General features: G+C 41.7%; 1 protein-coding gene across 4 annotated transcripts in view; it reads right to left on the reverse strand.

Moving 5' to 3' along the window:
- The window catches only part of APAF1 (apoptotic peptidase activating factor 1), a 96081-nt gene that overhangs the window by 46569 nt on the left and 33236 nt on the right, over window positions 1–16276 (reverse strand). For 2 of the 4 annotated variants that reach the window (XM_033220953.1, XM_033220954.1), the window contains exons 13-16: window positions 16018–16144; window positions 13226–13351; window positions 10678–10809; window positions 6496–6621 (exon numbers count right to left, since the gene is read on the reverse strand). The exons of 1 other annotated variant lie outside the window; for it this stretch is intronic. In XM_033220953.1, the coding sequence (XP_033076844.1) occupies window positions 6496–6621; window positions 10678–10809; window positions 13226–13351; window positions 16018–16144 (511 nt within the window). Of the gene's footprint in view, window positions 1–1178; window positions 1321–6495; window positions 6622–10677; window positions 10810–13225; window positions 13352–16017; window positions 16145–16276 lie in introns of those variants that run through there. One more of the 4 variants, XM_033220955.1, reaches the window with a different exon arrangement.

The following is a 16276-nucleotide window of genomic DNA, read 5'->3' on the forward strand; positions in this document are numbered from 1 at the left end:
TGTTTATATATTTATGTATTTTTTATATATGTATTTTTTGTTTTAGTCAAAAACTAAAAGATGCCAGGGAGGCTGCAGAGAAAAGAGAATGCTTATACACTGCTGGTGGGAATGTAAATTTGTTCAGTGACTTTGTAAAGCAGTTTGGAGATTTCTCAAAGAACTTAAAACAGAACTACCATTCAACCCAGCAATCCCATTACTGGGTATATACCCAAAGGAAAATAAATCATTCTACCAAAAAGACACATGCACTTGTATATTCACTGCAGCACTATTCACAATAGCAAAGACATGGAATCAACCTAGGTGCCCATCAAAGGAAGGTTAAAGAAAATATGATACATATACACCATGGGATACAACACAGCCATAAAGAATAAAATAATGACCTTTCCAGCAACATGGATGCAGTTGGAGGCCATTATCTTAAGCAAATTAATGCAGGAACAGAAAACCAAATACTACATGTTCTCACTTTAAGCCAGAGCTAAACATTGGGTACACAAAGACATAAAGATAACAATAAATGTTGGGGACTACTAGAGTTGGGGAGAGGGGGAATGAGGCACCTACTGGGTACTATGCTATCTGGATGACAGGATCAGTTGTACCCAAACCTTCAGCATCAGCATGACGCAATATACTCACGTAACAAACCTGCACATGTACCCCTGAATCTAAATAAAAGTTGAATTTTTTTTTTTAAATTATGAAACATGGGCCGGGCGCAGTGGGTCACACCTGCCATCCCAGCACCTTGGGAGGCCGAGGCAGGCAGATCATGAGGTCAGGAGATCAAGACCATCCTGGCTAACACGGTGAAACCCCGTCTCTATTAAAAATACAAAAAAAATTAGCTGGGTGTGGTGGCGGGCGCCTGTAATCCCAGCTACTCAGGAGGCTGAGGCAGGAGAAAGGCATGAACCCAGGAGGCGGAGCTTACAGTGAGCCGAGATCGCGCCACTGCACTCCAGCCTGGGTGACAGAGCGAGACTCCATCTCAAAAAAAAAAAACATGAAACATAAAAAGTAGGTCATGTTCGAGAAGAGAATAATTAACTCAGTTTGGAGCACAATAACTTTGAGGTATGGTATGTTACTTAAGAGACAAACAACTAGCAGAAAGTTGGGAATGAAGGACACAGCACATAAAATGAGGGCTGCAGATGACATACCTGAAAGGATGAGAGTTGAAGTCATGAGACTGAATGAACTGGGATGGAAGAGTGGTGATAGAAGTGGTAGCCAAGGTTAGATGCTGCAGGAACAGCTACATTTTAATGGTCAGGGAAGATAGTTAACGAAGGGATCACAGAGCTAAGAGAAAGAATAAAACATTGATGTAAAATGAGGATAGTTTCAAAAAAAAGAAAAAACTAGGTGGTCATTGGAGGCTTGACCAACAGTAATACAACAAAAATAACAAGAATCAGATAAAGAAAAATATCAGATTTCACACTATTCCAGAGGGCCTCAGACTACAAAGAAAAAAACTGAAACTGAAAATAAAACTAGATTTTTACATTTAAGGGAATACATGGAAGATGAAACCAGGTTAAAAAACGGTTAAGTAGTGAGTGGGTAGTCAGGAAACAGAGGCAAATAATGACTTAAGAAGCCCAGTCATGAAGGGAAAGAGAAAAACAGAATGACAACTTTAAAGAACAATACAATCAAGGAAGAATCAAAGGTTTTTCACCTTTTGGTTTTTTGGGTTTTTTATTTTTTTATTTATTTTTATTTTTTTTTTGAGACGAGTCTCGCTCTGTCACCCAGGCTGGAGTGCAGTGGCGCCCGGTCTCTGCTCACTGCAAGCTCCGCCTCCCGGGTTCATGCCATTCTCCTGCCTCAGTCTCCCGAGTAGCTGGGACTGCAGGCGCCCGCTACCACGCCCAGGTAATTTTTTGTATTTTTTCTTTAGTAGAGACGAGGTTTCACCGCTTTAGCCAAGATGGTCCCGATCTCCTGACCTCGTAATCCACCCGCCTCGGCCTCCCAAAGTGCTGGGATTACAGGCGTAAGCCACTGCGCCCGGCCACATTTTTTGGTTTTATAAGGCTCAGGAAGGCCAAAGAACATTTGTAGGCTGTCGAAAATAATTCAAAAAAGAAGAAAAATCTGAAGAAGCAACATAGAGAGGAAACAACAAATGAAACAAGGTGCCAGGAAAAGAAGGAAAGGGAGGAACAGTAGGTATAAGTACAGGATTTTTTCTATTTTTTTTCAAGACAAAGTCTCACTCTGTCACCCAGGCTGGAGTGCAGTGGCTCACTGCAACCTCCACCTCCCAGGTTCAAGCGACTCTCTTGCCTCAGCCTCTCGAGTAGCTGGGACTACAGGTGGCGCCATCACGCCCAGCTAATTTTTGTATTTTTAGTAGAGACCAGGTTTCACCATGTTGGCCAGGCTGGTTTCGAACTCCTGACCTCATGATCCGCTCACCCTGGCCTCCCAAAGTGCTGGGATTACAGGCATGAGCCGCCACGTCCGGCCCAAGTACAGGATTTTTTGGACACTGTTATGAGAAAAAACGGAGCAGAGGCTTTTTACAGCAATTTTTGAGGGGGCTTATGATAGGGGACTCTTGGTGGATGGTTTTAATCCTTTGAATGGGTATGAGGTAACATTATTGCCATAGAATAAAAGGGTTAGGGGCTTAAGAACAGCAGAAAAAGGATTAGGATAGGCACTAGTAGAAAAGCATACAAATTAGGGATGAACAGACCATAATTCCGCAGCAAATAAGGCCCAGCTGAGCTGTACAACTTATATTTGTAGAACATATAAATGGCCTGGTTTTACAGCTTTCTTGAACATTTGGCAACCTAATAATAATGGCAAAAATGCTAAGGATAATGCAATCTTCCCAGGACTTGGAATTAGCAAAGGAGATAAGATGAAAGGAAAACTTAAAACATAAAATGCCTTCTTCTGAAATCTTTCACTGAGTAAAAACCAAGAAATAATACGCTGACAAAATGAAAAGAGGGCTGCCTAAATCCATCCACGAGTATGCTGAAAAAACTCCCACAACATGGATTATCCTAAAGGAAGAAGCAGATAAGATACAGCATAGAGGCCAAAATCCATTTACCAGAATATTCTACCCAAGAATGCTCCCAGCACCCACTAACAGCTAGCTAAACTCTACAAAGTAGAATTCTACCCAGAAAGAGTTCCTAGATACCCTGGAGTAATTTATACAAAAACAGTTATCTTCCATCAGCAAAGCAAGATCAAAGATTCAACCAGAGTATCAGAATCAAAACAGTTTACCTTTCTTATGAGTTAGTAGCATTACTGAATCTCCTTCCCTAGAGATTCTAACAAACAAAATAGTGCCCAGGAGTGTTTAAGTATTTTCCTAGAAAACGTGTAGTCAAGAAAATTTACTGAATACATGACTACAATTCTGTACTGTGAGTTACAAAGAAAGGTATAATACAACAAAAAGATGACAAGTTCCCTGCAGATCATAAACCTATATTCAACCTTATCAAAGAAACAGAAGACACGTTAAAATGACTGAACATTACAACACATTTGTAAGTGGAAATCAGAAGACAAATCAAGCAGTTTCTACCTATACATATAGATAGATATATGTACTCAGAACCAAACAGATGGATGCTACAAGAGAACACTTTCTGAAGAATGCTTTGCAGGCCAGGTGTGGTGGCTCATGTCTGTGATCCCAGCACTTTGGAAGACCAAAGTGAGAGGATCGCTTGAGCTTAGGAGTTCAAGGCCAGCCTGGGTAACACAGGGAGATCCCATCTCTACAAAAATTAAACAAAATTAGCCAGGCGTTGTTGTACATGCCTGAAGTCCCAGCTACTCAGGAGGCTGAGGCAGGAGGATCACTCTAGTTAGCCCAGACCACTGCACTCCAGCCTGGGTGACAAAGTAAGACCCTGTCTCTCACACACACACAGACACACTTTCTCACACACACACCCACACACACACACACCCCCTCACACAAAAGGCTTTGCATAAAGTTTTGAGGGGCGTTAAAAAATATGGCAAGTGAAATCGAAGACAAAAAACATCCTAAGAAAAGCTACAGGGGCACACATAAGAAACATCCCAAGAAACACATACAGGGACAGTAGCTGAAATAAAACACCTTGCCCAAAACAGACAATTAAGGTATAGGGGTTAGAAAAAACAAACTTGACAGGAAAGGATGTGGCAGAATGATGAAAGGTGAAGAACCTTACAAGCGATCCCAATGAGTCTGCGTTTCCTACAGTTTATACTATGGCATAATTTATGTTGAAAACAGTGGTAGGGCCAGATGCAGTGGCTCACTCCTATAATCTGAGCACTTCAGGAGGCCAAGGCAGGCAGACTACTTGAGCCCAGGAGTTTGAGACCAGCCTGGGAAACATGGGCAAAACCCCATCTCTACTAAAAATACAAAAAATTAGCTGGGCATGGTAGCAGGCACTTGCCATCCCAGCTACTCAAGAGGCTGAGGTGGGAGGATCATCGAAGCCCAGGAGACAAAGACTGTGGCGGGCCGTGATCACGTCATTGCACTCCAGCCTAGACAACAGAATAAGACCCTGTTTCAAAAAAAAAAAGAAAAGAAAATAGTGGTAGGCTAGGCTTAGTGGCTCACGCCTATAATCCCAACACTCTGGGATTGCTTGAGCCCAGGAGTTGGAGACAAGCATGGGTAACATAGTGAGATCCTGTCTCTTAAAAAAAAAAAAAAAAAAAAATTAGCCAGGTGTGATGGCAAATGCCTATGGCTCCAGTTACTTGAGAGGCTGAAGTATGAGGATTGCTTGAGACCAGGCAGTGAAGGCTGCAGTGAGCCATGACGGCACCACTGCACTCCAGCCTGGGTGAAAGAGACCCTGTCTCCAGAAGAAAAAGAAAAGAAAAGAAAGAAAACAGTGGTAGAAGGTTATTTTAGTATCTCTGAACTTAGATAAGAAGAGATGGGGAATGCATCTTAGATGGTTGCTATCAGGCATAAGCAGACAACAGCCTGAACTAGAGCAACTACCACATAAAAAGAGGGAATAATGTAGACCAAGAGACAACAACATCAAAGATGGGTTGATCTTAAGACCAAAGAAAGGACAGTCAATAAACAGGAGACAGTAGAGACAGGAATAATAAAGTGGAATTAGGAATCTTATTGAAGAAGGTGGGGATTTGAGGAAGAATTATTTCATTTTTTTAGGGCTATAAATTTCAGAAGGCTGAATAAGCTTTTTTCCCTAACTCTTGCATTTTTCCAACCTTGTGGTTTCTCAGAAACAAGAAAGTTGTAACATAAAAGGCAGAATGAATAAATTATAAGTAAAAACAGGTCCCCAGCCTGGCCAATATGGTGAAACTCCATCTCTACTAAAAATACAAAAATTAGCCAGGCTTGGTGGCAGGCGCCTGTACTCCTAGCTACTCGGGAGGCTGAGGCATGAGAATCACTTGAACCCAGGAGGGAGAGGTTGCAGTGAGCCGAGATCATGCCATTATACTCCAGCCTTGGCAACAGAATGAGACTCTGTCTCAAAAACAAAAACAAAAACAAACAAAAAACAGATCCTTTACAAACCTGACCCATAGATCTTGCTGTGGTTTAAATGTGTCCCCCAAAGTTCATGTGTTAAAAACTTAATCCCCGATGCAAATATTGAGAGATGGGACTTTCAAAAGTGGTTAGGTCATGAGGGTGCTACCCTCATGAATGGATTAATGCTATTATCTAGGTTCCTGTTAAATGGGTAAGTTCAGCCCCCTCCTCACTCTCTCCCTTTCTGTTGGTGCCCTCTCCCCCAGAACTGTAAAAAATAAATCTCCAATCTTTATAAATTACTCACAGTTTATAGAAGCACAACATAAATTATAGAAGCACAAAATAAACTAAAGCAGATCTCAAAATATTTTATGAACATATGCTTGAAACAAAATGTACACTTAAAATTTAAGAATTCAAATTACAAGAATAAAAATTCTACATTACAGAACTTTTATTTATTTATTTTTTTTGAGATGGAGTCTCACTCTGTCACCCAGGCTGGAGTGGAGTGGTATGATCTCAGCTCACTGCAACCTCCGTCTCCCGGGTTCAAGCAATTTTCTGCCTCAGCCTCCCAAGTAGCTGGGATTACAGGTGCTCGCCACCACACCCAGCTAATTTTTGTATTTTTAGTATAGTTTCACCATCTTGGCCAGGCTGATCTTGAACTCCTGACCTTGTGATCCACCCACCTCAGCCTCCCAAAGTGCTGGGATTACAGGCGTGAGCCACCACGCCCAGCCTACATTATAGAACTTTAAGCATTAGGTTATACACCATTCATAAACAATCGTTAGGATAAGCAATTACAGTTAAACTAAATATGCTCCTGGAAGTTGAAAGAAACAGGCTCTTTCTGTAGAAATGTGAAAAAAACAGAAACCTATTTCTATAACCAAATCTTAAGACTTTCCATAAAATATAACCTATTTTAATAGTGTACAAAAGCATACCTTTAAGGTTCCATCAGCTGAGCAACTAGCCAAAAGCTTATCATCTGGTGAAAATCTGCAGTGATTAACTGAATTTGTATGACCAAACATGGTATTTCGACATTCTTTTTGATTCAAATCCCAGAGCTATTTGTGAAAGAAAAATATATAAATAAACAACTAGTATTGAGTGGGGAAACATCAGAAATCATGTGTTCTTCCTTTTCTCTCATTTAAGCTTTTTGGCTACAGAATGATGTTTAACCCACAGTAACACAAACATATCAAACACAAAAGTATCAAACACAAAAGCATCAAACACAAAAATGAACTTGTGATTAACAAGCAATGGGGCAGCCTTTAGATCAACATGTAAATCTACTAAGGGACTCAAGGGCTCACCGAGGTTTTTAGGCTGAGTACTAAATAACTACCTAAACAACTACTACTTATTTTAATGGAGTGGTTTAGAATCATTATTATTTTATACAGTTATAAAAAGCCAGAGTAAGTAATATATAATATAAACTACTTCCATATTTTTTAATGTTAGGTTATCCAACCCTAAAAATGGTGGAGCAAGTCAAGTACCACCTCCAGGAAGCAATTAACCAAATCCAAAATGTGGCACATTCCATGGGACAAATGACTAAACTGCTCTAATAAATCAATATTATAAGAAAGCAGGCAGAGGAAAAAAGGAACTTTAATAGAATAAAAGAGACTTAAGAGGCAAAACAAATGTTATGTGAAGTTTGTTTGGATTCTGATTCCAATAAACATGACAGAAATGCATGTTTTGAGAAAATGGAATAAGTGAACATGAACCAGGTGTATTACAAAACTGTATTTTATTATGTTAGGTGTGATAATAGTATGGTATGATAATAAACATAATATTTATATTAAAGATCTCTGAGATGCATGCCTAAGTATTTTGGGTGAAATGACATATTTAGGATTTGCTGTAAAATCCTCTATTCAGGCTGGACACGGTGGCTCACCCCTGTAATCCCAGCACTTTGGGAGGCTGAGGTGGGCGGATCACCTGAGGTCAGGAGTTCAAGACCAGCCTGACCAACACAGCGAAACCCCATCTCTACTAAAAATACGCACTTTGGGAGGCCAAGGCGGGCGGATCACAAGGTCAGGAGATCGAGACCACAGTGAAACCCCGTCTCTACTAAAAATACAAAAAATTAGCCGGGCACAGTGGTGGGTGTCTGTAGTCCCAGCTACTCAGGAGGCTGAGGCAGGAGAATGGCATAAACCCGGGAGGCAAAGCTTGCAGTGAGCTGAGATCCGGCCACTGCACTCCAGCCTGGGCGACAGAGCGAGACTCTGTCTCAAAAAAAAAAAAAAAAAAATTAGCTGGGAGTGGTGGCCCACACCTGTAATTCCAGCTACTCGGGAGGCTGAGGCATAAGAATTGCTTGAATCCAGGAGGCAGAGGTTGTAATTAGCTGTAATCGCTCCACTGCACTCCAGCCTGGGTGATAGAGAGAGACTCTATTCAAAAAAGTGGAGGAGTTTATAAGCTGTGTGTGGTGGCTCACACCTGTAATCCCAGCACTTTCGGAGGCTGAGGCAGGTGGATCACAAGATCAGGAGATCGAGACCATCCTGGCCAACATGATGAAACCCCATCTCTATTAAAATACAAAAAATTAGCTGGGCATGGTGGCACAGCCCCTGTAGTCCCAGCTACTCAGGAGGCTGAGGCAGGGGAATCACTTGAACCCAGGAGGCAGAGATTGCAGTGAGCTAAGATCGTGCCACTGCACTCCAGCCAAGCAACAGAGCAAGATGCTATCCAAAAAAGGGGGGGGAGGAGTATTTATAAAATAAGATTGACAAAATATTAATCACTGTTGAAACTAAATGATGGATACCACAGAGGTTTATATTATGTTTCCTCCCTTTGGGTAGGTTTGGAAATTATAAAAAATGCAAATAAAAGGGATTATAGTCATCTCTGGTGATTTATGCTAATAAGATTAAACCCAGAAGAAGAAATCAATTATTCCCAGATGTTAATTTTGGCAAAAATTATTTGGAAATGATTAGTAAGTGAGATACATCCTGTTCCTCATGTCCACTTTCTATCCTTGGCTCCTTTATCCCAGTCCCAGATAAACGCAATTCTTCAGATAAACTCAATTCTTCAGATAAGGCAAGTTACATGAAGGCAGCTTCGGAATTACATATTTTCACTGGCTTTTCTCTGCTCAAGAATCACAAGAAACGCATCCTAATAGTCCTTATGGTAATACAGATAGTATGGCACATTTGAAAGTAAACCTTGTCCTTAATTAAAACGGTTTACTAACCAATAACCCCCTCCCACATGGCAGAGGTTTTATTCCTATATTGAAAAGGAAATATGGACTTCCTCAACCTACAAAATGCCAAAAGCAACATCAAAAATTAGTCATAAATAGTATAACAGTCTTAGTTTTTTTAGCAGTACATTTATTCAAATAGGGCCAAGTTTTTTTGAGTAAAAGTGAACTATAACTGTGATATAATTTTAAGTTACTACATTACTCTGTAATTTTGGTCCAATCCAATGTTTTCAAATTGTGCTCTGCAGGGTCCTTGGGATTCTATAAACATAAATATGCCTAAAGAGGCTGGGCGCGGTGGCTCACGCCTGTAATCCCAGCACTCTGGGAGGCCGAGGCGGGCGGATCACAAGGTCAGGAGATCAAGACCACGGTGAAACCCCGTCTCTACTAAAAATACAAAAAATTAGCCTGGCGCGGTGGCAGGCGCCTGTAAGTCCCGGCTACTCAGGAGGCTGAGGCAGGAGAATGGCGTGAACCCGGGAGGCGGAGCTTGAAGTGAGCCCAGATCATGCCACTGCACTCCAGCCTGGGCGACAGAGCGTGACTCCGTCTCAAAAAAAAAAATGCCTAAAGAGCACTATGTGGTGGGGAGAGGTTAGAGATGAAAGGGAATGAGAGAGAATGAGAAAGGAAGGGGAGGGAGGAGGGAGGAGGAGGAGAAGAAAGAAGCAGAGAGGGAGGAGGAGAGAAAAGAAAGGTAAAGAGGGTGACAGGGAGGGAAAGGGATAAAGGGAGAGAGAGACAGAGGAGAGGGAAAAAGGGAGGAAGAGAGAGTCAAGGAGAAATGCAGGTCCTATTCAGCCAGAGCAACAAGCTTTATACACACTGACCTTCTGTGTAATTTTTTCTTCTGAAAAATAAATAAATAAATAAAAATTTAGCTTCCTGAACAGGGGGATGGAGAGGGCAATTTTCACTAACTGTTTCAGGACTTTCTAAAGATAATTTTTCTAATAATTTATTTAAATGTCAAAACATAAGAGTCTATGAAGTTTTCCAAACTGAAATGTCTTTTACTACGTCTCTCAAAAATATCACGTTCAATTGCAAAGACAGTATGACATCAAGGAAGAAAGGTTTGAAAACAATTCAAAAAAAGTTAGCAGATCTTTCTGGGATCCCGGAAAAGGTAATCCAGCTATCTTTATCCACTTAAGAGGAAAAAAAGATACAATCAAACATTATCAAGCATATGTAGAATGAATTTCTATTTTTGGTTTTCATTGGTGTTATCTTTCCTACCAGCACCTTTTCCCTCCTCTCTGCGATAACAGAACCTCTCTTTTGAATTAAGCTCCACTTACGATTCAAGTAGAGTTGACCTCACTCATTTGTCCCACTTCCATATAACTAAACTTGTGACCCTTGGACAATCCAAGGGTTTCATCCTACTGTCCACTGGGGTTACCCTAGCGACGAGCATGTAAGCCAAACTGAGTCAAATAAAGTCTCTCTAAAATTAGATCTACGGGTTCTAGGAAACAGCGCATTTCTCTTACTCTGTGATTGTGAACTATAAGGTAGCCACATTTTTTGTCACATAAAAAGCATGCCTGAACCAACACAAGGGAAGGCAAGAGTCTGGAAATGGAAAGGGAGGTAGAGCCTGAGAACACAGTTTAAGCATTTGGAGTCAGCTATGCCTGAAGCCATGCTATGCTCCCTCTAGACTTTTCAGTTACATGAGCCAATAAAATATTTTTAAACTATTTTTTTTTGCTTCAGCTAATATATTATTGTAGTTTCTATCACTGTGACCAGAAAGTCCTAATAGTAAGATACATAAGAAGATCAAAGGAGATACTCTGATGTACCTATCAAATTTATCTACATAATTCTCAATATCCACACTTACTTTGAGGAAGCAGTCACTTGACCCAGTGGCTAAGAGAAGATGATGACTACTGTTGGTGAAATGGCAGCAATTGACTTGCTCTGAGTGTTCATCATAGGTGTGTACTAGTTCCCCGGTCACAGCATTCCAAATCTAAAGAGAAAAGAGAAAAAATTTACAAATATCCATTATTTTCAAAGGGAGAACAGAGGGGCAAAGTGATGTCCATTGCTTTGCAAATGCTATCTTATCCTGTCATAGCAGATTTTCCTAGTTGGACAAGATGCTAATGAAACCTCTCCCCTTTCTAAAATATGGCAATATTTTGCCTCAATGTTTAAAAAAATTATTTGCAAATATACATATATGTACCTATAGCATAACTGGAGTGTCACGAACACATGACATTTCTTAAGGGCAAGATTTCACATGTTTATATGAATGACAGCAGGTAGAGAAGTACTTTAAAGAGGTTGGCATAACAGACTTGTGATCAGAAGGGTTGAGCCCAAGAGCTGGCTCTACCACTTATGACTTGTGTGTCACAAATCCCTAACCTACCTGCATCTCAGTTCCCTCTTCTGTAAAATGGGGATATTTATACCTCTCCTACACAATTTAAGATATCAAATGAGATAATGAACATGACAAGTGTTCCATGGACTTCAAGGTACCATATAAATAAGTAAAGGCAGACTGCTTAGCGAAAAAAAATAAAGGTTTTATAGTCTGAGGGAAATCCAGCTTTCAACCCTGTTACTGCTCCCAGTTAATGTAAGCTTGAGCAAGAGACTTCATCTCTGAATCTGTGTCCTCTTCTGTAAATGGGATCAACACTTACCTTGCAAGCTGTAGCAGGAAATTGATAATGTAATATAATAAGGTGTATAGTATAAAGACTCTTATAGTGTTCAATTTTCAGTAAAAACTAATCATCATTCTAGCTACTATGTAAGACAACTAAGCAGTCTATGCCATATAACAACAAACAAAAGAAATAAATTACCTAATGAACTTTCACTGGGATTTTGAGTTTTTAGAGGTACTAATGTCCTTTTTGCATTTCCTTTGTATCTTATCAAAGCACTGATTAGAATCCCCAGAGGTCCAGAGACTTTATCTTCAAGTTCTTTAATAGGTATTTCTGCCTCTGGCTTAGAAAATAGAAACTCATTATTATTTCCTTTTACTCCATGTAGCTGTGACTTTGGAACTGCCCTCAATGGCCACCTCCAAGTCTGACTCAGAGTCAGAGTAGAGGCTACAGAGTGAATTAACTGTTGGTTATAAAGCCACGAGTCCAATCTATCAAGAGGTAGATTTTTCCAAGGTCTCAAATTTAGTCTGGACATTCCATAGCCCTCTTCAAGTAGGTGAAAACTTCAGGAAAACACCCAAGGCAAATTTCTTGCCCACTCCACCTAGCCAGATCCAGTAGTCCAGATTCAACTCCTTTGAGAAAGGGTTAAAGTAAGGTCTCTCTTCCATATATCAGTGATAAAACCCACAAGCCTTCAGTTTCTCTTGAATTCTATATTAGTATAAATACTCCAGCTAAAAGCCAAATTTAGGAACAAGAGAATACTTAACAAAGATAAAAATTACTCTCTGGTGGGGCACGGTGGCTCATGCCTGTAATCTCAGCACTTTGGGAGTCAAAGGCAGGCAGATCACTTGAGGCCAGAAGTTCAATACCAGCCTGGCCAACATAGCAAAACTCTGTCTCTACCAAAACTACAAAACTTAGCCAGGCATGGTGGTGCACACCTGTGATCTCAGCTACTCAAGAGGCTGAGGCATAAGAATCAATTGAATCCTGGAGGCGGTGATTGCAGTGAACTGAGATTGCACCACTGCACTCCAGTCTGGGTGTCAGAGCAAGACTCTGCCTCAAAATAAATAAATAAAAATTACTCCGTTTACTTTTCTCTATTTATTTTTTAGACTAGTAACATATTCTTAGTTTGTTCATCCATCTGGTTTTCCACTGAATTTATAAGCCAGTTCAGAAAGGTAAACAAAAAAAATTGGGGCTGCATTTTAAAATTGTATCTTACAACAGGAATCCCTAAGTTTGTGCAGCAACACTCCTAATCACAATGCACTCAAAGATTTCAACTGATACTTAACCCATGGACTTATCTATTAATGGCAGACAAACTCATTAATTTGTCATTGCTTTTCCCCACTCCCTGTTTAATCCTGAAGCTGATCAACCTAGGCATTTTTGCTGGTGTTTAAAAATAAATAATTTTCAGGTCAGGCACAGTGGCTCATACCTATAATCCTAACACTTTGGAAGGCTATGGCAGGAGGATCACCTGAGCCCAGGAACTGGAGTTTACGGTGACCTATGATCATACTATTGCCCTCCAGCCTGGGCAACAGAGCAAAATCCTGTCTCTTTAAAAAAGGTAAAGAATTTTCAGATACTGTTAACTTACAATGGATCAAGTTAGTAGATCAACAGGTGACAGTGCTTTAATTCTACTAACTCTGGTCTCATGATTATAGAAAAATAAAATGAATTCTGTTGTGATTACAACTCAAGAGGAAAAGATTTTCCTACCTTCACTTTTTTATCCACTGAGCAGGTTGCTATAAATCTGTCATCTGTAGAGAATGCACAACAAAGCACTTCGTCCTCATGAGCCTTGATTTCTAAAAGTTTCTCTCCTGTTTCAGCTTTGAACACCTGCACAAGTAACAATAAAATATTTTTATAATAAACTGCTTAATCATAGGTCATCATTCAATAAAAATCTTTGAGTTTAATCACTGTCATTTTGCAAAACAGAAAGGAACCTTGGCAAAGCTACTCCCAAAATCAGAATTTCTGTCAGAATGTGTATGCGTTAATGTAAATAGAGAACTATTCACTGTTAAATGTTTCTAAATATCAACGAAAATGTTACAAGATCTTTGTGGTGTTGTTTTTCTGGACAGAAACTTCTGTGGCCGGTGGCGCCTTTGCCTGAGTTTTGTCTTGTTTCACCCACTTGGCCTGACAGGCTGCATTCAGATCATGCTACCAGCCTGGGTCCCAAGCCTGCCAAGGGCGAGTCAGGTGTAGAAAAGCAAGGCGTGTATGAGCGAGCATGGGGTCCAGCCACTGCGCACAGAGGTGCTGACTGCTGCAGTGGGGCAGGCAGCTCCAGGTGCCAGCATGGGCGCTGGCTCTCTGTGAGGCTGCAGCTGGACCAGGCACACCACAAGCAGCTTACACGGCTGGCACCAGGGAACACGGTGGTACCCAGAAGCTTGGAGATGCCAGGAACTGCAGGACCCCAAAGAGGGAGTCACAGCTCTAGCTTGGGGAGCTCCCAAGTCTGGGCTCCCCAAAGGGCCTCAGCTCTTCTTTCCTTCTCTCCACTCGCAATGTGGCAAGCTAGGGGCATATCTCAGCCATGTTTGTATTACAGCTCTTTTAGCGTCACCATTTGGGGGGGTCCCAAGTTCTTGTCCTACAACCAGGAAGAATGTGGTACGCTGACAGGTGGAGGGTGAGCAAGACAAACAGGAGCTTTATTGAATGAAAGAATAGCTCAATAAACCTGCAGGGGGCAGCTCCTTTCCACAGCTCAGGAGAGGGTAAGCAAGTCCTGCTGACAATTGTTCAGCTATCAGCAGAGAGCGTAGCTCATCTCAGCAGCTGGTCCTCCTGTCATCTGCACAGCTCTCAGCAAAGAGGGGGCGCTACAGTGGGTTGCTCCTCTCTGCAGCTGGTCGTCCCAGTGTCTGCTCAGCTCTGGCTAAGCCCGGGGCTTTTATGGGCTTTGGAGGGGAGAAAGTACGTGCCAACTGGTCCATGGGCAGACATGGGCAAGCCTGGAAAAGGTACTACAAGTTCCCACTCCAGTCCATTCAGTTCACACCGGCAGCCCAGCCCCCAGCCTTCAGGCCCTTTGCGGCCTGAAGGTGAGTCCTCATTGGGGACCCACCCCCTTCTACCCAGGAACCTGTCTGCCTCCTGCTGCCATTCATGGCACCCAGGCTGTAGGTGCCAAGGGGAGCCTGCAGGGCAGCATCAAACTGCCCTCAGCACCCCCTCAGCTTCCCTCCTATGCTCACCGGCGCCCAAAATCCAGAGGGGGCTGAGGCAGCAGGGGGCTGGCATGTCAGCACTGCCCCAAGCATATGCACATCTGGCAGGGCTGCAACAGCACCCAGGCTTAGCCCCAGCTTTGCTCTGAGATCAGAGTGGGTGCTAACAGCAGGGAGAAGTCAGGCAGTGGGAGCAGATACTTCCAAGCCTGCAAGGGCAGGGGGTCCTTCCAGGGCCCCCAAGAGTACAGGGATGCCTCAGTCTGCAGCCACAGCTTGGGCAGCTACAGCCGCACCACGGGGAAGGGCTCCTGCCTGCTCTGTAGAGCCAGAGGCCCGAGCCTGCAGCTGTGGTTTGGGCGGCTGCAGCTACACCCAGGAGGGCAGGGCTCTGGCCTGCTCTGTGGAGGGGGTTTCCAGATCCACAGCTGTGGCTTGGGCGGCTACAGCAGCACCCAGGAGCTCCTGCCCCAATTCAGAAGGGGTGGGGCTCCTGGAGCATGTAGCCCCAGCTGCGCCTCCCTGCTGCAGCCAGCATTATGGCAGCAGCCACTTCAGGCTGCCCCCTGCTGCCATCAAAAAGAAGTGTCAGAGCATAGCTTCAGCTCTTGAGACTACTTTGGCAATTTCTTAACAATCAAATAAAACATTTCGTTTAATATGCATTCTCTCTGGAACTCAAAAGCCAAAATTAATAAAACTACTAATAAAGTACACATATAGACATAAGATATGGAGTCATAATCTTGCAAAGACTAAAAGTATCCTAAATACAAGTTTTAACTAATTTCATCATGTTCTCTGTAAAATCAAAAGGCAGAACACAAACATTAAGAAAAGTACTCATTCCATATTTTCTGAAAACAAAGGTAATCTTAAAGGAAATTCTTTAAAACAACTTAGGAAATAGTCTAGTCCAGTTCCTATTTACAAGAAAAAAACTGATGCCTAAGACTTTGATAAAATAGGTGTTTTCTTAATCACTGTTTTTTAATCACAGCCCTACTTCCTGTGCTATGAAGCCCTATGTCTTCTAACAATTATTTCCTCACTACCCTGAGCTGACAAATGGATGGCTGGGAACTGACTGGCAGGATAAAGGGTACTTCCTTACCATCTGTAAGTTTAGAATTAGGAAAACATGTAACTGTATCTTTTAAATCTCTAGAGAAACCTTTAATAAAATGTTCAAGAGAGTTGGATTTGTCTGTTATTTCTAAGTTGCAATTTTCTTGAATTTTAGGATTTAAACATATTCCAATATGCACAAAACTGTATACGTGCCTCTTTGAATGTTTCTCAAGAGATGTGTTTTACCTGTAAGGTTTTATCAGCTCCACAAGAAGCTATTCTCTGACCATCCTCAGAAAAGCAGGCATGGTAAACAGCATCTGTGTGGGGGCGGACAACTAAGCGGGAAAGATTCGTGATGTTTTTTTTGTTTCTAAATACAGGGAAAAAATGAACAGAAATTCAATAAATGAGAGTAAAAGTAACTATTTTCTTTCAGTAATAAAATAAACTGTCTTTTAACAAGGTTATGTTCCCCAAAATACAAAATACTTAAAATCAAATT

The sequence above is a fragment of the Trachypithecus francoisi genome, unplaced genomic scaffold (genome assembly GCF_009764315.1).
Source record: "Trachypithecus francoisi isolate TF-2019V2 unplaced genomic scaffold, Tfra_2.0 Lachesis_group11, whole genome shotgun sequence".
Classification (NCBI taxonomy): Eukaryota; Metazoa; Chordata; class Mammalia; order Primates; family Cercopithecidae; genus Trachypithecus; species Trachypithecus francoisi.